This window comes from Mustela putorius, unplaced genomic scaffold (genome assembly GCF_011764305.1).
Source record: "Mustela putorius furo isolate JIRA1106 unplaced genomic scaffold, ASM1176430v1.1 tig00003836_pilon_pilon_pilon, whole genome shotgun sequence".
NCBI lineage: Eukaryota > Metazoa > Chordata > Mammalia > Carnivora > Mustelidae > Mustela > Mustela putorius.
Window position 1 is genome coordinate 35,504,925 of NW_025421989.1, and position 24,531 is coordinate 35,529,455.

General features: G+C 40.1%; 1 protein-coding gene across 2 annotated transcripts in view; it reads right to left on the reverse strand.

Annotated features, from left to right (window-relative positions):
* The window catches only part of MED14 (mediator complex subunit 14), a 73,019-nt gene that overhangs the window by 13,252 nt on the left and 35,236 nt on the right, over positions 1 to 24,531 (reverse strand). The window contains exons 13-24 of one of the 2 annotated variants that reach the window (XM_045089468.1): positions 23,419 to 23,578; positions 19,704 to 19,898; positions 19,187 to 19,321; positions 16,650 to 16,726; positions 10,944 to 11,104; positions 10,707 to 10,853; positions 9,990 to 10,081; positions 8,886 to 9,038; positions 8,296 to 8,565; positions 4,774 to 4,914; positions 3,126 to 3,237; positions 410 to 541 (exon numbers count right to left, since the gene is read on the reverse strand). In XM_045089468.1, the coding sequence (XP_044945403.1) occupies positions 410 to 541; positions 3,126 to 3,237; positions 4,774 to 4,914; positions 8,296 to 8,565; positions 8,886 to 9,038; positions 9,990 to 10,081; positions 10,707 to 10,853; positions 10,944 to 11,104; positions 16,650 to 16,726; positions 19,187 to 19,321; positions 19,704 to 19,898; positions 23,419 to 23,578 (1,775 nt within the window). The remainder of the gene's footprint in view (positions 1 to 409; positions 542 to 3,125; positions 3,238 to 4,773; positions 4,915 to 8,295; positions 8,566 to 8,885; positions 9,039 to 9,989; positions 10,082 to 10,706; positions 10,854 to 10,943; positions 11,105 to 16,649; positions 16,727 to 19,186; positions 19,322 to 19,703; positions 19,899 to 23,418; positions 23,579 to 24,531) is intronic. The other variant, XM_045089469.1, reaches the window with a different exon arrangement.

The following is a 24,531-nucleotide window of genomic DNA, read 5'->3' on the forward strand; positions in this document are numbered from 1 at the left end:
ACCTCTTGTATTCTTTATTTGAACCAATTCAAAATAGAATTTTTTAGTTGGAAAGTTAAAGAATTCAAGTCTCAAAACAATACATATGATATAGTCCCAGTTGTGGGGGAGGTGTCTGAGAGGAGAGACAAGCAGACAGGTGGAGAGCAACAGAGAGGCGAGCAGGCAGACAAGCTGGGGGGTTAGGGTTAGACGGGAATAGCAAGGCAGAAGCGAGGGGGAGAGAGAGTCCAAAGCAGACAGACTAACTGGTAGATCTCTGCGTGGTGGGATCAGGACAAATTCATTTTCTTTGACGATTTCCCCAACGAACAAAGTGCTAATTTTGCAATAAGAAAATAATTTATTTAACAAAAAACTACTTCACGTCAAATTCTTAAGCTATTGCGATTTCCATGTATGGACTCACCATGTGGACTAGCAAAACTGGCCCCTGGTCCTATTGAGATTCCATGCGAGGATGGGGGAGGAGTTGGAACAAATGACGCTGGTGAAGGGGCTCTCAAAGCCCCACTGGGGGAGCTGGCAGCATGCAGATTTCCTAATAAAGGAAAATAATTATAGATGATCTTGCAGGACACATACTATGTCCTGGCCAAGGACCTCAAATTAAGACTCTCTCTACAGATTAAAGAAATAAGTAGTAAAGCTCCCTTAAATAGCACAAAGAAAATGTAGAATGATTCTGTTACTGAAAAAGAGAGAGAGATCAATTCAATGGGGCCCAAATTTTAGCTCTTATAGTGACTGAATTAAAAAAAAAATACCCAGTGTACTTTTGTGTTTGCTCACTCACTCTTTCAGCAAGTGGGCATGAATGTTAATTTCATGCCAAGCATTGCTGTAGGCACTGGGGATGCAGCAGATGACAAGACAAAAATTCCTGCCCTCATGTAGTTTCTATTCTAGTAGAATGAGGAAGACATCAAATGTATGTCAGGCAGTGATAAGTGCTATGGAGAAAACCTGGGCAAGGAAACGGGGCAGTATCATGTAATGGTGGAAATGGGTGCTGTTCTTTCTAAAAGCAACCCCAGAAGACTGCTCTAAGAAGGGAGCATGTGAGTAAGTGAAGGGTAAGGTGTGAAGATACCCAGGGGGGTAAGATATTCCAGGCAAGAAGCAGAGCTAGTCCAAAGGCCCCAAAGGCCCCAAAGGCAGTAGCAAAAATAATAGGGAGGAGGCCAGTGTGGCTGGATCAGTGCGAGCCATGGGGAAGTGGGAGGAGTTGAGGACAGAGAGATGGTGGGGGGGGGTGTCCCAGATCATACGGGGACTTGTAGGCCATTCTAAGGACTTAGGGTTTACCCTGAACGAGATGGGAAACCACTGCAAAGTTTGGAACAAAGGAGTTATAAACTAGCTTCTGTTCCGGAAGGATCACTCCAACCACAGTGTAAAAAACAGACCACAGGGCAGGGGCAGGGAAACCAGTTAGAGGCAAGAGTAATAACCCAAGTGAGAGATGGTTAATGGCTTGGGCAAAGGTGGAGGCTGAGGAGGGTTAGCATCTGGATAAATTCTCAGCTCAGAGTGGACAGTATCTGGGACTGACTGAAGTGGGTGTGAGAGAAAGGAGTCCAGCATGACTCAAAACAGCTCTGGCCAAGCGGCAGGCAGGAAGGGGCTGCTGTTTCCGGGAGGTGGGGCAGGGTGCGGAAGTGGGCGGGCAGGTGTTAGGAGTTGAGTCTCAGCCATTGTCTACACATCTACAAGGACATGCTGACTAGACAGCTGGAAAACACAAGACTTGAGTTCAGGGGAGAGGTCTAGATGGCAGACATTAAAAAACTGAGAGCAGTGAGCTTAAAGATGGGATTTAGCCACAGGACTAGTTTCTACTGAGCATCAGGAAAAGGGGTAACCATGCTCCCCAAACTATGAATAAATGTGACATGGAGACACTCACTACATTACCATCACTATCCTCGGTATTCACATGTTTCCGACTCTCTACTCCTGTCTAAGAGAATTTCGTATCCTCCACCTAATACCTAATGCAGTGCCTTACGTGCAGTATGTTCACCAACATGATAACCTTTCAGTGTCGTTTAGAGATTCAGCTGTGGGTTGCTGTAGGGATTAAATGGATAAAGTGCTCAGAACATGGCTTAGCACACAGCAAGCACTATATACCTGTCTGGCACTGTAATTATTTCCAAATAATTATTTCTACTTCCTTCTACATAAAACCTCACTCATACCCTAGAAATGTACACCCCTTGGGTTCTCTGCCCACATCTCCTGTTCTGCTCCTTGCTCCCTAGCAGCTCCTTCTCAGGCTCCTACACCTGGGAAGCAGCTGCCGGTATTCCGCAGGGGCTGAGCTCACCCACCCAGCTCAGCCTTAATTGACCTTCAGCAACATAACAATAACTTCTAAATCTTCATCTGTGGTTCCGCCATCTCTGCTGAGCAGGTAAGGGGGTTATCTACCCAAGAAATCTGATACCCGTCTTCTTTGCCAGACGACACGCTTGAGAGCGGAACTGTATTTGGCTGGCTGCTGAATCCCCAGCGTCATGGAGCATCTGGCCCAGGGCAAGAGCTTAAGCTACACCAACAAACTGTCCAGTTAAGAGTAAAAATTAGGCAACCTCAAGTAGTTCGTAGTGTGCTTCACGGGGCTGCCAACAGAGCCATTTTGTTGGGACAAGCAGGCTGTGCGCTGGCCTACTCTGTGGGGCAGGGCACCTTTCACACATACTAGGACTCAGCAAACTTGTCATGTAAGGGGTCGTCCTAGCAGGAGAGCAGCCCTGACACTGCAGGAATGCGTGTGGCTGGGTTCCCCCAAAACTACAAAAACAGGTAGGTGGTGGGTAGGACTTGATTTGTCGGCCCGACACAGATCGTGTTGTGATTAGCTCTTCTTGGAGCTGTGCCGTGAGCCTGGCACTGGGTGACAATACCTCCTCTTAATTCAGATCTTTTAAAGTGTTCCTGAGTCACGAACGCAGCATTCATAACCCTGTCGTAAGGAACAAATGGCAGGTATCTAGCCACAGGTAAGGAGTGGTATCTGAAGGTCTAGGCTGCATGTGTGGTGCTTGTGTTTGTGTGTGCACGCGTGTATGTTCTGAATGTCAAAGCTGAACATGACAAGAGAATAAGTAATATCTTACCTGGAGACTGTGTGTGCATCATAGAGGGAGACTGACTAACTGTGCTGTGGTAAGACGCAGGGGGCGAAGTAAGGGGATAAGCACCTGATGATCCTGGCTGTTTGGGAAATGGCTGAAAAGAAAAAAGTACACGTGGGTCAGTCACGTGTGTATAGTGTATCGCACATACGGCTAATGAGTTAGCCTTCACATAGTTCACTGGTTACCAAACAGGAAGCACGAGATATGAAAATGTGCAAAATACACATCAATACCACAGATTTTTAAAAACCCCCTTTCAAAATGTTTAGAAAAACAGCAAGAACTCACTTCTGACCTTGTAATACCATTGTCTATATTCCTCAAGATGTTTTTTGCTTACTTTATCTACCATATCACTGATTTATCTGTATTATTTATCTACCATTTCACAGATTCCAAGATTCTTCCCCCACCCCTTTAGTATTTCTGAAATCAGGGTGTATCTTCTGATTCATGGCATGGCACAGTTTACCCGGCAGTGCTGTTTCTGGCAGTTCATAAAAAGTAGTGCATCTTACATCTGGTGGAGTTTTGAAAGCAAATGAAATACAGTAGTTTAACCTGACCTCTCCTCACCTTTACCTTCATCTCCAGCAGTGGAAAAACCTAGGACTTGTAATCCTTCCTAGTTTTTTATTTGAGGTACAAATCACATATAGCAAAGGACACAAATCTTAGAAAATGTCCAGCCTGATGAATTTTTACGAATGTCACTGCTACAGAGATCAAGACACTGAAGAATACTACCAGTGCCCTGGAGGCCTCCCTTATACACCTTCAAAGGCTTTATCACTGCCCCAAAGGTAAGCACTGTTCTGACGTCTGTCACTCAAGCTTGATTTTGCCTGTTTTCACATTTCCTATAAATACCGAATGTACTCCTAAGTGTCTGGCTTCTTTTGTTCAACATTTTATCAGTAAGATTCACCACACAGTTACACGTGGCAATAGTTTTCTTGATTTCTGTAAAGCATTCTACTGTAGGAATAGACCCAGTTTATCCACTTATTCTGTTGCTTGGTATTCGGGTTAGTTTCCACTTTTTACATAAATAATGTTCCTATGAACACTTGTGTTTTTTGATGCATTTCTGTCGTACATATATCCAAGAGTAAAATTATAAAATCACAGGTATGCCTAATGTTCAGATTTAGTGCTCTGGAATATTCCTAAACACCCCCACAAGGTTGTTAGACCATTTCATGTGCTGCTAACACAAAATGTTGCCAAGAATAATGAATTCTCTTCTTAGAGCAATTTTTGTGGGTATGGAGTATTATCTCATTGTGGTTCTAAGTTGTATTTCTGTGATGCCAAATGATGTTGAATACCCTTTCTGTGCTTACTGGCCATTTGGATATCATCCTCTTTTGTGATCACATGGCTGATCACCTCACATCATTTTAAGTGCACAAGACTGAGGTTAATGCTATTTCTGGTACTGTTCACTTGCCATCACTAGAAGCCTTCTCTCCCTCTGTCACTATTTTTTCATATGGACTTCCTGGACACCTTGGGCCCACCAAGGATCTCCTTGCCTTTTAGTTTAGCAAAGACGCTCAGACACCTGAGGAACCCATTAAGTTAGACAAATATGATACTATTTGGAATTTCAGCTAGACATCACCTGTTGCTGAGGTGGTGGCTGGAGCTGCGAAATTAAAGAATCCATCATATCTCCTCCTATGGGAGAAGGGGGATTATCGTCCTCATTTACAGACCTTCTTCGAGCATCCTGATTGCTGTCAACAAACATATTCAGGAATGTCTATGGATATAAACAGGTAGAATTCAGATTATCTTACTTAGCTTTAGTAACATATTTTTAATCATTTAGACTATTTTAAGAGAAACAAATACACTACACCCATCTCTATAACAGAAGTTTGTTACACAGCCACTACTATGAGGACAACCTGGAAGATATACTGATAATTTTGAATGGGGAAACTGAGGAAACTGGTTAACTGCAACAACAGAAACAACATCTAAGTTAAAAATCCTGTCAATTAAGAAGTATTGTGCAAGCACAAAGTCGAAGAGAGAAGTATACCCTGGCACCTCCTCACAAATAATAAGTATTTCATTATTAACTTCTGAACCAGAAACTCAGGAAACAAAAGAAAAGTTGTATGTTGGTCATTTAAGTAATACCAATGACTTGGGAAATTTCCTTTTTGGTGAAGAGTCCTCACTTCATAAGCTAGAAAATATGACAGAGGAAAACTGAATGCAGAAACTAAGCCATCTTTCCTCTTTTTATCTTAACATGACTGAAATTTTGAACCACCAAGAGTGGGACAATCTTGTTTTATGGGATAGGTCATCAAAAATTAAGCAAGGCTACCAGAATCTATGTCTCAAGCATTCTCTTCCTTTTAATACTCTTCACCTTCTCCATCTTCAAAAACATAGATCAAAAGCTTACCAGGATCACTAGGAAGCTTTTAAAAGTACATCGCTTGATTTCTAATAAAAGATGATGGATTTACAACACACATTTTATCTTTTCCCAATACCCCACTGAAACTCCTAAAAAAAATTTTTTTTAAAGCAGTAAGTTACAAATACAGAGAGAATGGGAGAAGAAAAAAATAGCAATGAATTCTGGAGGCTGCAGAGCAGATGGCTGAGTGGTAAGTGAACTATCCAATGTGAGGAAGTTGTATCCTAAAGCTAACACTGGTGAAAGCCAAGAAGCAAAGCTATTTCTGTCCAGATCCTCAAGACACGTAGGAACTGGCAGCACTAGACACCCCTGGAAGTGGGGATGAAAGTGGGACTAAAAATAGGACTGGTCAAAAGTCTCTTTAAGAGACACTGAAAGCCTCCCAGAGCTTCTGTCACTCTCACTGAGTGAGTTTGACTTCTACCACTCTGGTGGAGGGTTCTTTGGCTATGGGGACTCTAGCATCAATCGAGAGGAATGCTGTATTAAAAATGAAGATTATGGGGCACCTGGCTGGTTCAGTCAGAAGAGCATGCGACTCTTGATCTCGGGGTTGTGAGCTCGAGCCCCACGTTGGGTGTAGAGATTACTTTAAAAAAAAAAAAAGATGATTAAAGTTTACATACTGAATGTTGAAAATAGTAGTTTCCTTCTCTTATTTGATTTGCCAAAAATTGGGGGCCAGATGCACACCATCTATGCAGAGACTTGAATACTCCTCTTTTGGTACTCATACCAGCCCAACAAAAAGACCTAAATCTACTGACACTGGGAGTTACTCAAAGAAATGGCCCAGGTAGATAAGCTTACAATGAAGACCACAGTCAGCAAGACTCACCTTCTAGTAAGAGCTGTGAGTTAAGAACCACTAATATGAAAGAGATCAAAACAAAACAAAACAAAACAAAACAAAACCAAAAGCAAGGTGCATGAAATGGAGATTATGTAGGAATAAAAAGGGTAAGAAAATATAAGATAGCTATATACAACAAAGAGGTCATAAAAGGAACACTTAGCAACAAAAGATAGCTCCTGCAATTTTTTTAAAAGATGGCAAAACAAAATACCAAAACCAGAAAGACTCATAGGAAAAAATGAAGAAATCTCCCAGAAACAGAGAGAGAGAAAAACAAAACAAACAAACAAATAAATAAATAAGAAAATCGAAGGATAAGTCCAGGATACCAAACAGCAGAATAGTAGTGGTACCAGAAAGAGCTAACAGAGAAAACAAAAAAGAATTGAGAAATAATACAAGGAAATTCCCACAGCATAAGGATGTAAGTTTCCAGAGTGAAAGAGCCTACTTAGTTACATAAGGTTCGATAACTGGAACAAGATTAAACACCCCCAACAGTCCCAATGGAAGTTAGAAGACAATGGAGCAATGTCTTCAAAATTCTTAACAGAAAATGTCTCTGTAACCTCAAATTCTATACATAGCCATTCTCTCAATTAGATGAGGGTAAACTAAAGATATTTTTAGGCACACAGAAGTCTCAAAATAACCTCCCATGTGCCTTCTCCCAGGAAACTATGGAGACCGTATTCTACCAAAACAATGGAATAAACCGAGAAAAAGACCGGCAGTCCACGCCATAGGGCATGCCACGCAAGACAGAGGCCAAGGACTCTCCCTCTTCCCCACCCTTCCGTAGATTCCTAAATCAACACCGTGCAAAGGGTCTGGGGCACACCATTCCAGATTGGAGGTCAGAGGGTTGTTGTAGAAGAGACTTCTTCAAGATGAAACCAGCGAGGTTTCTGATAGGTGAACGCACTGAGAGGAGAGTTACATATATGGGAGAGGCTTTAAGGTTGAGTTAGTGATAAGTATACAGAAACTTAAGCAAAAAAAGTAAATTATTAATTCCCAGGAAAATAAAATGTTGAAGAAAGGAAAAGTAATTATAGTAAGCTTGGTGGATACTGTTTACATATTTATAATAATGAAAATACTGAAAAATCATCTGATCAAAATTGCTGTCTAACCATACTGCAAGGGTAGGAAGAAAAAAAGAAGGCATACTGCGAGTAGCCTGGGAGGAGGAGGCGGCATATAAGAATTAAAAAAGAATTAAACCCTCATCTTGCATTGTGAGGATCAGATAATGCCCTCAACTAAGAAGTCAACAAACAGCACTGTAAGCATGTTACTTAGAGATAAGGATGTAAATACCAAGAGAATCACCATCTAAGAGCTGAAAGCAGAGCAGGAAAATGGCAAGACTGCACTGCAAGCCACTAATTTTCAAAACAAGCCTTTGGAACTATTTGACTCTAAACTATAAGCACATACAATTGAGCTATTATACAAGAATCTGCAGGGATTGTGGCCCAGGACCCTACATTTTAAAAAAAACTTCATGGTTGAACTGATGAATCAAACTTTCTCAATAATCGATGAGAAAGACATTGTTGAAGTTCCTTAAAATTCCAACTAGCAAATAGGACTCTCCTCGGTATCATCCACCTTATGCATTACAAGAAAAGGAAATTTTATCATCTCATACAACATAGGCACAGTGCTTTTTAAGAACTTCCCATTCCTTTGGAAGGACGCTGCAGAGGTGATGAACTAACACAGCTGCTTATTAAACAGGAATCTGTTGCTCTCCCCTGTTATTTCCCCCTTTTAAAGGAGTTGTTATAAAGATATTTACTGTAATGCTGTAATGCTGTAATACTAAAGTCAGTTACCTTTAGTCCGGGTGCAGGATAAAAACCTTCCACTAACTTGCTATTATCAAACAGACTATAGGCACCATCCCGTATCGCCACTACGCCTCGGCTGCGGCAGTAAATGTCGATGCAGTACATGTTCCTAAAGGCCAGTCTGATGTGGGTGGACGACTGTGGCAGGATGGAGAAGCACTGGTAAGCAGTGTTGGTTCTCTGGGTCAAGCCCAACATTGGCACAGTGGGGAGTTTGTTGATGGCATTTAATGGAGCCTGAGTATCAAAGAGTACCTAAAAGGAAAACATACAGTGAGGGCAGACGGTTTCCATACAAATGCTAAAGCCTCAGAATCTTCCATGTCTAACAGTCATAAATGAGCCAAGGGTCTTCCTAGAACATTCCGTACACCTTTCCCTTGAAGAGAATGCAAACTATATCACTGCATTCACTTTGAATCAAAGAAAATTCTCCAAGAAGAGTGCAAGATATAAAAGACAAAAACACGCACCCTTGTCACTGAAGACAAGTCAAGCCCACATGATTTTTGGTTTTACATGAGACAGTAACACTGTCGGAGTCACAGTTTTACAAAGAAAATAAACTTAATTACCTGTAATAACTGAACCACATTTGGTGTTTTGTTGAACATTTCCTGAAGCTGATGGAGAATGGTATTGTGACAGTTACTGCAACCTGAGTTTGGACCAACAGTGCCCAAAGAAATGTGAAATTTCTGATGTATGGAATTCCACTGGATGCTGATCTAAATCAGAGATTACATGTTTCAGAAATGGAGAGAGTAACAGATTCAAGCAGAAGAAAAAACAATGTTTAAACAGTAAGGCAAAATGCCAAAGATCTACATGAGGTCTTTCTGGAAAGCCAGTTAGAAGACTGGACTCTGTAAACTCCAAAAGTGTTGTTACTATGGACCGGTGCAATTGCGGAGTAGGTATTTATTAGCCCACCTCCACCAAATAAAACAGAGAAGGTGCTAAAGAAAAAAATCTGGATTAAACTTTATTTGGAAATTATTATTGGTGTTTTTTATTTTTTGTTTTTATATAGGACTGAAGAAAAGTCACTGTCTACATGAGCACTGTCATAAGGGGAAAGGAAGCCTCTTCCAACACAGATTCTTTTAGTTTACAGATTTTAAAACACTTGATTAATTTCTGATATTACTTGATGTGAAGAGTCCAGAAAGAAGCCAGCTGGCTGAATTTTTATACTAAATTTCTAGGACTTCACATATAGAGTGGGAAGAAAATGAGGACACAGAGATTACAGGGAATGCCTTTAAGATTGAGACAGGATCAAACAATGTTAATAATCATGTGATCAAAAGCATAAACATACAGTATTGTTCAAAACCATTCACAATCTTCAGGACAGTAATCATGTTGCTAACCAGATTTGAAATCGGTAAAGAAAAAAATACAAACACCAAAAGTATATTACCTGGTCTAAAACTCATCAAGATTATATAACCCATCAAAGATGGCATTAATTTTTGCTTCCAATTTTAAAAAGAGTTAAGCATTACAGTATACTAGTCTACTATATATCACCAAAGTACTTAAAATTTACCATTTTAACCCTAATTTTTACTTGAGTCCTCAATTAGTTCAAGGCAGTTTTCATAACTTTTGAATTGTTGATTTTTAAAGGATCTATGAGAGGAACTTCAGTTCTAATTAGTTCACAAACTTACTGAGCTTCCCTTGGTGGTTCCATAACACAAGATAAGTTTTCGGTAATTATAAACACGGACTTCTGAGAAAATATTTAGATGAGCAGGTATGTCTAAAGAGAAAGGAAATTAAAATGATGCATGCAAAACTTTAAAACACATATTTGAAGAAGAGGGCGTCTGGGCAGTATCCTATGCCTAGCTGGAAAGATCTCTAGATGCATTTCGTTCAAAAAAAAATAAATAAATAAAAAATAAAAAGGAATGAAATGGCATAGATAGCAGCCTTCCAAGTCCATTTCTACAGAAGGGGTCTAGGGCAGGGGGCAGATACTGAAGCATTACAGCACAGCAGTTAGGAGGCTCCAAATCCAGCTCTGCCCTTTCCTAGCCGTGCAACCTTTGGTAAATTTTGTAGTTTCAGTGACTTGTGTTCTTCATTTGTGAACTGAGGAATAACTCACCCACCTCACAGGGTAACTTTAAACAGTTAACACAAGCAAACTGTTACATTGTATGTAGACTCTCAATAAATGCTACCTGTTATTACAATAACAGGCTTGGAGTAAAGATTTCTGGATACATAAGAAACTAACAGTGGTTGTTTCTGGGGGAAAGCCTGAGGTAGAAGGGAAACTTATTTTTCATTAGATATTCTTTTGAAATGTTTTCTTCACGACATTTTCTTCTTCAGTAAAAAAAAGGGGGAGGGAGGGGGAGGAAGATTATCACATGTACCTGGTAGAGAACGTGCAAATTCCAACACACACTCATATAATCGTGCAATGCTATTCCAGTCATTAAGAAACATTTCAACCACTTTTCTACCACCAACGGGTTCAGACAACAGGTTTTCATATGTCAGATAAACATGCCGCGATGGACCTACAGGATTAAACAAGAGGATTAAAAGGTATCAATACTAAAAAGAAATCACCAGAAATATGCAAAGACAAAGTGTGTGAAGCATCTCACCTTGCTCCCTAGTAGAAGTGCCATTAAGTGGACAATTCGCAAACACTAACTCCGCCACCCATGTGCGGTTATTTCTACCTTGCAATCGGAAAGTGCAGTCGAGAAGAGAGCGGTCCAGAGCCCTCTGGGTTTCCTCATTCACACCCTTACAGGGAGGAATTCTGGCGACAAAAGACAGAATATATGAAGTATACTTTGTATCACAGAAAAGCAAGAGCACAATCTACACAACAACAGTCGGGCTATCACATTAGAGCTTCAGTTCAAGCTCTACTACTAGTTGCCTTCTGTGCAAGAAGGAAGCTATTTGCAGCGATTCACAGCACTGGATCCACTTCTCAAATCAACACAGACTAGGACCGCTTACTTTAATAAAGTGTTTGAGTGTTTGAACAAAGTATGTCTGTCTTCATCCTTATTCCTATTATTAGAAACACTACGATTCTTCAGCATGAAAATAAAGAATATTGGCTTTCTATGAAACCTAGGGGAAAAGAATACTTGTAAAACCACTCTGAGAACACAATGGTACAGTGGAAAGAACACAGGCTTTGGAGTCAGAGACCTGCATTCTAATTCTGACCCAGCCACATTTAACCTCTCTGAATTTCAGTTTCCCAACGACACAATGGAGATAATTACCTTACGCGTCACTGATTTTAAACACGACACAGTGTACACTGAAAGTGCTGGTGGCAGCTGATACAATAGGTAATCGTGTAGTTAGCTCCCTTTGTGGTAAACCCAAGTCTCAACTGATGCCAAGATAAAATGCCAGGTTCCTTATCTCTCCCCGCCTCTTCAGCAGAGGTAACACTCAATGTGATGAAGCTTTGCATGTACTAACTCATTTTAACATGTTTTCACTTAAATGTATCACATATAGAAGAGGAATGTATTAGCTTTGGTTTAAAATACCTACCTACCCATTTTCCTCTTGCAGCTTTAGGAACTACCTCGTCATAAAACATTATGAGGTAATATATTTTCACTTTTTCCCCCCAGTAATAGATAAGATAATGAGATCATGTATTTTTTAATTACACATTATCCTTTAACTCCTAGGGAAGGTGAGTTAATTCTCAGACTTGGTATAATGATTATCTCTAAGTCTAACAAAAACTGGAAACATGGAATCTTGATTCAGGCCTCTTACTCAGAAACACCTAGATTAGGGTTTCTCAACCTCCACAATACTGACATCTTAGGCTGGATAATTCTTTATTGTGTAGCCTTTAGTCTCTCCCTCCCAGATGCCAATAGAACCTCCCACCCCTCCTTCTCAGTTAAGGATCACCAAAAATATCTCCCAACATTGCTAAAGGTCCCCTGGAGGGCAAAATCGCCCTGGGGTGGAGAACCACTTGCCTAGAATAAACAATTCAAGAGGGCTAGAGAGGGACAGAGATTGCAAATGAAAAAAAAAAAAATTGTAGGGGAGAAAACAGCTATAGTTTGCATAAAAAGAGAATTATCATAGTACTAAAATTTTCTCAATTACAAATTCCACCACAGCTCCTCTTAAATGTATGTATGTATGTATATATATATATATATATATATACACACACACTTTTGAAATGTTTATATATATATATAAATGTTTATATATAAACATTTCAAAAGTTAATCTTTCCGGGGCACCTGGTGGCTCAGTCAGTTAAACATCTGCCTTTGGCTCAAGTCACAATCCTGAGGTCCTGGGCTAAGCCTCGAGTTGAGCCCTGCAATGCCTCATGTCAAGTCTCCCTGCTTAGCCAGTCTTCCCTCTGCCCCCTGCCCCCCGCCCTGTGCTCTCTCTCTCTCAAATAAATAAATAAAATCCTGAAAAAAAATGTTAATCTTTCACACTACGTAATTTTTATCACTCACTACCAGAAAGATCTTGTCCAACGTTATCTGGGGTAATTACAGGAATTCCATACACTGCATATATGCTTGTCAATTTCGTAGGTATACTGAGGACTTCTCCTTATCCATATCCCTGAAAACATAACCCCAACCCCCTGGAGTTATAAAGCAGCCAATTCAGATCGTTTATTAAATCTTGATTTAAAAAATATAATAATGCAGTACATTATCTTCCTTTCATATAAATAGGTGTTTCGTGAAATCCATCTGGTTAGAAAATGAACCCATAGAAGCCAGCATGTCTTTAAATAAAAGAATAAGACTTTCAGTTTATGCTCTAGGGACAGCAAGATCCTAAGAGTGCATTCTATGCTGCCTTCTTCATCTCTTATACACAACTAATTGGCTCAGCTTCAAGGAACCTGGAAACTATTTACTTGCTTTTTAAGGTTACTAATGTAACAGAATAAACTATAATTGTAACTTTGATCCTCCCCCACCCAAGGATGAAAATGGATAGTTCCTAAAAGGAAACCCTTTGAAACAAAATTATTATAAACTCAAGATACTGCAAAATACTACTAGAGTCACCAAAAATGAAGAACTGAGGAAGATATTTCCTGGACAGTGGCTTAACTTTATCTGAAAAATTCTACCAATCCAAAAAAGGTTTTTGATCTAAACAGCTACTTCTAACTGAGGTTTCTCCTGTAATTCTGAGTATGGGAAGAATGTAGGAACTGGGCTCTGGTCTTCCAGGGCAGATGGGTGTCAGCACCACCACCTTGTGCTGTATGTCGATTTCATCCTGGGGGGTTTTACAAACGGCAGTAACCACATTAGGGCCCCACAGTGCATGAGCGGGGAGATCACTAAATGTGCTAGTTCAAGAAATGCAATTGTGCCCATAAGGAAAATGAAAAGTGTTTTATAAAGGTTGCACATGCAAATGCAGAAGGACGGGGTCACATAACTGCTAGAAGCTGAGTCACAAACCGTGCAAAAATGAACTGTGCCTATGCATTATTTGCATAAACTACAAGAGGCAAAGAAACACAATGGACAAGATGAAAAAACCTTGTGGGTGTGGCTAGCAGACCAGTGCCACTGGCCCAGTAGTGTTAGTTCAGGAGAAGGTGGGAAGTTTGCTCAAGAGCTCAAATGGAGGCACTGTGACCATGCTGCTCCTGAGACCTGAGTCCTTTGTGCTGCTGGATCAAGGCTCTTGGGAATCTACACAAGGTAACAGGCCCATGGACAATACCAGTCTAAGGCGTTTACCATAAAACTCTCACAGATACTTCAGGCCTGCTCAACAGAGACTCAAAAAGATAAGTTGAACAAGAACAGAACATATTTTTATCAAAGACTAGAAAACTGTACTCAATTTTAAAGCTTTGATGTATCAACTCATACTCCCATGTAGTATTAATATGTCTAGGAATAAAGGCTTAAGACTTTTTAAAAAAGATTTTATTTATTTATTTGACAGAGAGACAGTGAGAGAGGGAACACAAGCAGGGAGAGTGGGAGAGGGAGAAGCAGGCTTCCTGCTGAGCAGGGAACCTGATGGGGGGCTTGATCCCAGGACCCTGGGATCATGACCTGAGTCAAAGGCAGATGCTTAATGACTGAGCCACCCAAGTGCCCCAAGACTTAAGGCTTTCTAAACATTAAATGTATGAGAGCAATTATATATTAGACCTATGTCAGATTTTGATTTAGTAAAATTGTGTTTAGACATTTATTGTTTACTGTTTTCTTCTTCATTTCTACATCCTATCCCTATAATCCTCATAATGTTGGTTACTAGACAAATTATCTTTAATTTATCCATTTCTCTACATTTCTTCCATTTAAGTTTTCAATAAAGAAAATAATAGCCAGGATATAATAAAGACTTTTCAAAATTATTATTAAATGAAGCTTAAAAATCAGGAAATGCTTCCTTCCTAGGTAGGACTATATTATGGGTTCTCTTGAATTCAGGAAGGAAGGGGACTGAAATTTCTTTATAAAAATGCTGAGAACAAGATATTTTAAGACTCCTGCAAAACATGAAAAATATAACTAAGAGAACAGAACACAAATGTTAACACTATTTATCTGCAGTTGCCAGGAAGAGTGAAAAGTTAAAAAAACAAAAAACCCCAAACCCCTGTACTTCTTCACACAGAAATAATTAAAAACCAGAAGCCATTAAAAGTATCACATTGGCCTAGTGATTTCCATTACAAGGCCAGCTCTCTCTCCCGAGAACTTTTTGTAGAGATGGTGTTCAGACAGCCAGGAAGGGAAGCTATCCTAGTTCTTCAACTGTCTCAAGTGAACACCTTGACACACGGGTAGAGTACGTGCTGTCCGCTAGCTCTTCCCATCTGCCCCAGAAACCAACTGATTCCCAAGTAACAAAAATGAAAGCTCCACTGGCAGAGCTGCCATGTCTTGGTAATCAGAGGAATCCCATAAAAACCTGCTTCAGTGATTTATATTATTAAGCAACATCTAAGAAACAATACAAATGCCCACCCTACCCCGCCCCCATAGAACTGTTTTCTGCACCAGAAAGGTTGATCTCGTAAATGGGAGGTTAATTTTCCAAGTCCATCCTGGTCACCTTCCATAGCACACGCACCATGTTGGCTTTCCTTTGAAGCATCCTTTGGCCCCTGGTCCTCGATCCATTTAGAGCCAAGCCCTCTGCCCATTTCCCTCTGTATACTCTTTCCTGGCAATCTATGTAACAGCCCAGCTCAATTTCTACCACCTTGGCAATGACTCATTTACTCCTCCCGGCCAGCCCTGTCGCCAGAGCTTGAGATCCAGCCCTGCCTGGCCAAAAGGATGTATAAGCACCTCAAACCTAGCAAAGCCCCTTCAAACTCACATCTTCAGTGTCCCTTATCTCAGAAAACACTACAATCACCTACCACATGCCCAAGATAAAACCAACAGGCACCCGTGCCATCTTCTCCTCTTTCCTTCATCATCAATCTCCTCACAAACCCTTGAATATTCCATCCCCTAAGTCCTTGTGGAACCTCTCCAGGGTTAAGCTACCAACAACTCTGGTGTGAACCACTTCAGCAACCGGTTTCACCACTCAGTCTTGGTCCCTTCCAACTGATTCTCAATATGGCTTCCAGGACGAGCTCTCAAAACACCTAGCCAATGATGTCAGTTGCTGCTTCAAATCGTCTGATGGCTTCATACCGCCATTAGGATCAAGTCCACATTCCTTAAGGACACTTACAAAGCCTTCTAGGATCTGACCCCTTCCCACTTACAGCTCAGGTCCAGAGTCATCTCTCTCAACTCTGACCTCCTTTCAGTTCCAGGATACAGAGCTCTCTCTGAGAAAGAAGAGAAAAACTGCCACCACCCTAGCAGTTATCCCTTCTGGTCAGTACTGCACACTCCACCCCCGCCCCTCCCCCAAATCTCCCTTTCCTCTGGCTAATTCTCACCTCTCCCTCAGTCCAAATACAACTGGTACTTCCTCAGGGATACCCTTTCTGACTTCCAAACTAGCTTAGATCCTCCTACTACATGAATCCAGACCATCCTGAAGGGACCTAGCAGAATTCAAGCCTGATACACAGTCACACTGAGTAAAGAGCCATTAAAAGAATGAAAAGGAATGCAGAGGAAAGACATCCTAAGACACCAAGTGGTGCTGGATCCCCACTCGGCAGGTGAAAAGGAAGTCTCCCCCAGATGACAGTAATTCTGTGCAGAAATCAGTGACATCCACGGGTGCCGAACTCTGCTTTATGCTGTTTCATGGGAGAGAAACTGCTCTAGCACTGTGGCTGTAATGCGCGACTTCAAGGGAGACACAGGATGGGGACTTACTTCAGTAAGCGAATTGCATGGCTGAAGCCATCACCTTCCATTTGCACTCCTTGATGGGGAATCTCCAGATTGGACAACTGGTAAGAGAAAAAGCAGGTAGATCAGACCAGCAACTTTACAAAGGAAACTACCTTTTCTAAGTATTAGTGTCTGTTTCGTGGCACCCGTTCTAGGGCCACTCTGTTCCAAAGTTAGAACCTATCAGACAGGCACACTGTCCTCCATCTCCTGATTTCCTGGGCAACTATATTAAGTGCTGTGAAACCCAAAGATGACCCAGAGCCCCTAGTTAAAAAAAAAACACAACAACAAAACACCTCCGGGGGCCAATCTTCAGAATTTTGGGGACTAAGAGAATCAATCCTAGTGATTCTGAACGATGCAACTGTAAAATAAGACTGGTTTTCTTATGTCTTTCTTCATTACATCTGTTCAAAACAAAGTCCGAGTCACAGTCACATCCCACTTTCACAAACAATAGTTTTTAGTGTATAACTTTTCTGGAATACATTTTTAAAAAAGATTTTATATATTTATTTGAGAAACGGAGACAGAGAGTGAGAGAGAGAACACACAAGCAGGGAGGAGGGAGAAGAGGTTCCTGGCTGAGTGGGGAGCCCGACATGGGGCTCGATCCCAGGACCCTGGGACCACAACCTGGGCTGAAGGCAGACACTTTGACTGAGCCACTTAGATGCTCTTCTGGAATACATTTTTATTTTTAACAATTAAAATACTTCCTGTGTGAAACCCAAGAAAAGATTTCCAATTTATGCATTTACCCAATGAGATAGCTTTCCCAACTGGAGGATTCAGAAAGTGAGTTAAAAAGATGAATGCAGGGGCGCCTGGGTGGCTCAGTGGGTTAAGCCGCTGCCTTCGGCTCAGGTCATGATCTCGGGGTCCTGGGATCGAGCCCCACATCGGGCTCTCTGCTCAGCAGGGAGCCTGCTTCCCTCTCTCTCTCTCTGCCTGCCTCTCCGTCTACTTGTGATTTCTCTCTGTCAAATAAATAAATAAATAAAATCTTAAAAAAAAAAAAAAAGATGAATGCAGGGGTGTCTGGGTGGCTAGGGGTTAAGCATCTGACATTCGTCAAGCTCACAGTTCTAGGAGCTAGGACATCAAGGACCTGAGTATCTATTTGAGATGCCTGTTTCCGGGCCTCAATTTCTCTGGGCTATTCCTGTTCTTCATAGTTTTTACTCTGGCTTCAGACCCTGAAACCCTACAAAACAGGGGTCAGCATACAATAATAGCTCATGGGCCAAATTCGGCCCAATGATGTTTTTGTAAATGAAGTGTTACTGAAACATAGCTGTACTCATCTATTTAAACATCAACTGTGGCTGATTCACACTACAAAAGCAGATCTGAGTAGCTATAAGAGACCATATGACCCACAATGCCTAAAATATTTACTGTCTGGCCCTTTGCAGAAAAAGTTTGGTGATTTCTGCTCTAATGCATGATATTCAACAAGTCTTCCCAAGACTATCATCATCAGTTTCACTAAAATAATTCACCCATTCCCAGGTCTCTTCTTTTACTTTTTTTTTAAACCTCAGTTTTATTTATAAACATTAAAAAATTTTTTTTGTTTTATTGTGGCAAAGTCTCCACTTCATTCCCAATAATTTACAAAGGGGAGGAGTCTTACAAAAAGTAAAACTTTAAAACAGAGGGAAATAATTAAGGTTTTGGTGTATCCCTTTAAAGGGATGCCAATCCTTGGCCAAAGTCCCTTTTGGAAATATAAAAATGCAGGTTCTGTTACTGCCCTTTACTCTCAAGTTTGGGGATCATGCTGGATACCACAGCTGTGTATTCTTGAAAGACACTAATTCTAAGTCTATTCCTTAGTCCATGTGACAAGAGTGAAAATCAGGTTTAATATTCTTTCTGACATGTTTCTCAGAAAGGAACCTGGTTTTATTAGTGTGTAAACAATATGTATGGCTTTACCAACTCAAAAATAAGACACACCTTTATCAACTAACCAACTCTAAGAGATAATGTTCCTACTAAGGTATGGTAGTAAGATGTTAATACTCAAAAATTATCTTTTTTGTAAATTGGGAAGAATTTACTTTCCATTTCCATAAAGAGCAGAATGCTCACAATTTGGAATCAGAAAGATGAAATAATATAAGTCATGTTCTGGGGCGCCCTGGGTGGCTCAGTGGGTTAAAGCCTCTGCCTTCAGCTCGGGTCATGATCCCAGGGTCCTGGGATAGAGCCCCGCATCGGGCTCTCTGCTTAGCAGGGAGTCTGTTTCTTCCTCTCTCTCTCTGCCTGCCTCTCTGCCTACTTGTGATCTCTGTCTCTTAAATAAATAAACAAAATTTAAAAAAAAAAAAGATTTAAGTCATGTTTTACAGGTATACCATGAGATGCTATGATTTCAATTCCAACCCTTCCAAAATAACCAAGATCACAGCCATTCTGGGTCTCCTAATGGAATCCATGTAGCTTTAGCAAGGAATTTTATAAATTATTCTTTTATACAGAATAGTCGCAACTTTCAAAAAAATTACCTCCAACCGAAGTCCTACGAATGGCATGTTTGTATCACACATAGCAACAAAGTGAGCTAGAACTTTATTGAAGGCACACATTTCTCCTGATCGTTTGGTTTTCTTGGGTTCTACTGGACATGGATCATCAGACAACTAGAATTTAAGTAAAGAACACAAGTGGGTACAAAAGTACAGGTGATGCAATTAGTTAAGGCAGTTAAACTACTATAGCTCAAGGTTAACCAAAACAAATGTTATGCATTCAACAAATATTTATTGAGCAAATATTTCAACCTAAATACTGGAAACTTATGTAAATATTGTGTATTCAGCAACCTTGTGGAAATGATGTATAATTAATTATTAATGAAAAGAGAGGCATTTTCAAGAAAATGTAGAAAATTGTTATTTAAACCTTATTGCCCTTCAGTCTTTTATAAAGCAGATCTAATTCTTTCTCAGGTTAAAAACTGTTAAAGAACATGACAGAGTTAATACACACAAATCCTGTGCTCACTTCTGTATGTGATCCTACCTTGCGCTTGGGACCGGTCCTAGGCTGTTTGCCAGGTTTGGTGCGAAAAACCAACTCCTGGATGTTTTCCTTGAACTGCTGCAACAGGAGCGCCATGACAGGGGTGTCCTCACGTTCTGCAGCATTCACAGACATGAAGTAGTACTTGTACGACAGCTGTGTGGGTTTATTGGGAACTTCCAACATCTCCACAACCTAAAAAGACCCCAGTCAGAAATGAGACTCACAGAAATAATTAATGAGTGTTGCATATTTTCCTTCTTACAGCACATAGGGTTCAGGTTTGTACATCTAACGTAGATGGTCTTTCTTCTTTAAACAAGAACCAATCAATCATGAGTCTCAACAAAAAAAGCATTCCTGTTAAATATATACTTTGTTCTCTAAAAAACAGATCAGCCTAATGAATAAAAGCAAAAACCGCCATAAACTATACCAAATGGGACATTTAGACTATGACAGCATTAAGTGTTCTAGATATTCATACCTTAGCTTAAAACACTGCATGCCTAAGTCCAGCAGATCTGCTAGATATTCTAGAATGGTATCTATTTCAAATTGCGCTATTTCCCTTAACCGTTAAAACATCCTAGGGGGCACCTGGCTGGCTCAGTCAGTGGAGTACGTGACTCGATCTAGTGGTTATGAGTTCAAGCTCCACATTGGGTATAGTGATTACTCAAAAATAAAATCTTAAAAATAAAACCTGCTATGAATTCCACTGTTAGAGCAGAGAAGAATGACAACTAACTCTCACAACTGGAAGCATACAAAAACAAGCCCTGACAGATAGGTCATTGTGAGGATAATGACACCATTACCACCAACATCCAACGGTGATATAGAGTACTACACAGCGCATTCTGTGCCAAGCACCCAACAGACGTTAACACATTCAGTCCTCCTAATAACTCTGTAAAGAAGGGATTATTGCCTTCAGTTTTCTGATGAAGAAACTGAGGCATGAAATACTTGGGTTACTTGCCCAAGGTCTCAAGAGCTCAGAAATGATGGAGTCCTGCTTTGATTCCATTTGGCTCCAGAGACCTTGCTCTTTACCCACTAGACCAGCTTACTCTTTCAAGCTCTACCTAAAATTTAAGAAAAGTCCCCTAAATATGCCATTGGACTATTGCTCTGACAAACATATGCTTTCCTGTCTCTCTTCCTGCCTCCCTTCTCTCCCTCACCCCACCCCATTTCTTCAGGAAATTCTCAAGCTAACACCTAATATAACACTGATGCATCTGAGGAAATGGAAGAATTAAAAGAAAAATGGATGCTTCACCAGAGAAGATAGAGAGATAGCAAAAAAAAATACATGAAAAGATATTCAGTATCAGTCATTAGGGCAGCATAAATTAAGACTACAATAAAATACCACTATACCTCTATCAGAATGGCTAAAATTTACTTATTTTTAAAAGATTTTTTTTTTAAGTAATCTCTACAGCCCCGAGATTAAAAGTTGCATGCTCCACCTGGGGTACCAGCCAGGTACCCCCAGAATGGCTAAAATTTTAAAGTTATAATACCAAGTGCTGGCAAGAATGCAGAACATCTCAAACTCTCTTGCATTGCCATCAGTAATGCAAAATGGCCCAGCCATTTTGGCAAAAAGTTTGGCTATTTTTTATAAATCTAAACATACACTGATATTATAACCTAACCTAACAATCCTTCTCCTAGTTACTTACCCCAAAGAAGTGAAAATCGAGGTTCACTTAGGAAAACAAACAAACAACACCTATGTCCAAACGCTTACAGCAGCTTTATTCATAATTGCCCCAAACGGGAAATAACCCAGATGCCCTATCACCAGAGACTGGTTAAACAAACCGTAGTATACGGTTACCATGACTACTACTCCAATTACTGGAATGAATTGTAATACACATCAGAATACAGAGGAAAATCAAAGGCATTATGCGAGTGAAAGAAACTAGACTGATGGGCAAACCTATCTAGACAGAAAACAGGTCAGTGGTCACCAACTGAGAGTGAGGGGAGGGTCTGATTATAGAGAAGCAGGCATGAGGGCATTTGGGACGTGAGGGATCTGTTCTGTGTTCTGCTGAGATGGGGATTACAATAGTATATGCATTTATTACAACTCAGACACAGTCTAAACATTGCCCCTATGTAAACTGTATCTTAATAAAGCTGACAAAAGTAAAATGGCAGACATTCAAAGGCAGCAAGCCTTCCCTCTGTTCTTCTTAATGTTAATGTCCACAGTAGCAGTTTTCGCCATTTCTATGAATGTAGCAACTGTGAGAAATAAAAAGGATGAAGACTAACACAGATTCAGTTTTGGTCTAAGCCACGTGAAACAAATTACTGCTTTATAATTAATCATTAGTCATTGAAACTAATGTCTGGTTTCTGTTGATACTAAATAACATCAGAAATAATAAAAATCATTTTGTCTGTGGCTGAGTATAAGGATCTTTGGGTGTTCATAGTTTGATTATCATGCACGTATTCCCAATATCATTTTATATGTAGACCAGGGAGCTCACCAAGGATGAAGACAAAGAACTCACCAAGTTCTGGCTCACCAAGAACCAGACAAATCTGGTTCAACGTCTGGGGTTTTAAAATTCAGAAAAAAAGTGAAGTTCGTATCAATGACAAACCTATTGCTCTCTATAAATAATGCTAACCTAAAACATGTCAGGCTACATAGGGTACCTTTTTTTTTTTTTAAGATAATATCTTTTAAAAATACAGCTCAAAACCTTAAAAAAATTCACTCCCACTACCTTCAGTCAACAATCCTGAATGAAGTTCTTCAAACATCTCAGATTCTTAGCCAAAAATATCTATGTATACACAACTATTTCTATACTCAGGGAAATATATTTAGGGCGAGTTCATATTTCAAATTCTTGCAACTTTTAACCAATTCAAAGATCTCAAGGAAACTAACTAGAAAATACCTAGACAGAGTGAAAAAAGAGTAAGAAAGGATCTTACTGTGCCCTGAAAGGTACAGGCAATCAATAAAAATGCAATGAGTAAAAAAAAAAAAAAAAAAAAATGCAATGAGTAAAAATCAATATATGTATGCCTTCAATCTATTAAGGATGAGAATATAAAGCTACTTCAGCCAGCTGTATGTAAAAGGATGCATTATGGGGGTGCCTGGGTGGCTCAGTCGCTAAGCACCTGCCTTTGGCTCAAGTCAGGATTCCAGGGTCCTGGGATCAAGTCCCACATCGGGCTCCCTGCTTGGTGGGAAGCCTGTTTCTCCCTCTCCCATTCCCTCTGCTCATGTCCCCTCTCTTGCTGTATATCTCTCTCAAATAAATAGATAAAAATCTTAAAAAAAAAAAGTAAAAAGGATGCATTATGCAAGTTAACATTCAATTAAAACCAAGCAAGTTTATCTGACACCAAAACATCTCCACACCTTCAGAGTAGTTGCTTTCCTCCCACACATGGGAGATGCTTCATCCCAAGCAGAAACTAGGCCTCACTACACAAAAGACCTAAGGGTGAGGGACAGAGATATACTTTATATTCCCCAACCCTGCCTGATCATTTTAGCATTTCTTAGACATGATTTTCCTCTGTCCTTCATCCCTACCACCTAGGTTGAGAATCACTTAAGTTAAACATCCAAGAAAAAACGTTTGCAGATTAGATTAAGTGAAAAATCATGTGAGAGATACTGACCCTGATCACCCAAATCTCCCCTTTGTATACTTACAATGTAGTACTGCGGAAGCCGGGTAAGTTTAATGAACAGCTTATTCTTAGAAAGGTTTCCAATAGGATGGGTTGAGTAATTGGACAGCTGCAATGTTTCACTGCTTATCGTAGGCAGATGTTTTATAGATTGTTTGCAACGCTGTTGTCCAAGCCAAAACCTTAATTGAAAGGAGATAATTCACATCACAAAATCATAGATTCTTCTGACTAACTGTGTGCAACTGATTTGTAAACTGATTACTGAAGACCACTAAAAAATAACAGTCTGAAACTTAACTGAACTAGTAAAAAGACACAAAACCATAATGATGAATCATTTTTCTAAGTTTTGCATTGGTCTATTAGTTCTAGTTTAAGGAGTTGAAACTCTGATGTGAATAAGGTCATAAGGTAGAATTAAACTAGTATTAAGCCTGGGACACTGTAGCAGTGTATTAAAGAAAATGATGGATTTCCTATGGTTTACTAAGACAGCAATAACCAACCTCAACATCTTTTATAAAATGCCAGAAATATTTATAGAACAAAAGAGAACAAACAATAAATAGGTATACATGTATCTAATTGGGGTGCCTGGGTGGCTCAGTGGGTTAAGCCTCTGCCTTCGGCTCAGGTCATGATCTCAGGGTCCTGAGATCGAGCCCCGCATCTGCTCTCTGCTCAGGAGGAAACCTGTTTCCCCACTCTCTCTCTGCCTGCCTCTCTGCCTACTTGTGATCTCTCTCTCTGTTAAATAAATAAATAAAATCTTAAAAAAAAAATCAATCAATCAATGTACCTAATTTTTCTAGTATCACTAGAGATCTACAGTCCCCATTCTTCTTCTGTGTATGTGTAAAGTGACGGTTATGTATCTAGCAGGTGCCAGTATTAATGATCTTTTCTCCCTCCTCTCTCTCTTGGCTAAGCCACCAGATTTCAGTTTGATGCTTTTTATAGTACTCCTCTCACTTTTATTTGATTAGCTATCCTTGAGGCTAGACACTGTGTGTGTATAAAAAATATATGGAAAAAGCACTGTGCTAGTCCCATGCCTCAAAACCATGTCATAAAAGGGTTCACAAACCTCACTGGTTCACAATGAAATAACTACAGAAAGTAAGAATACGAA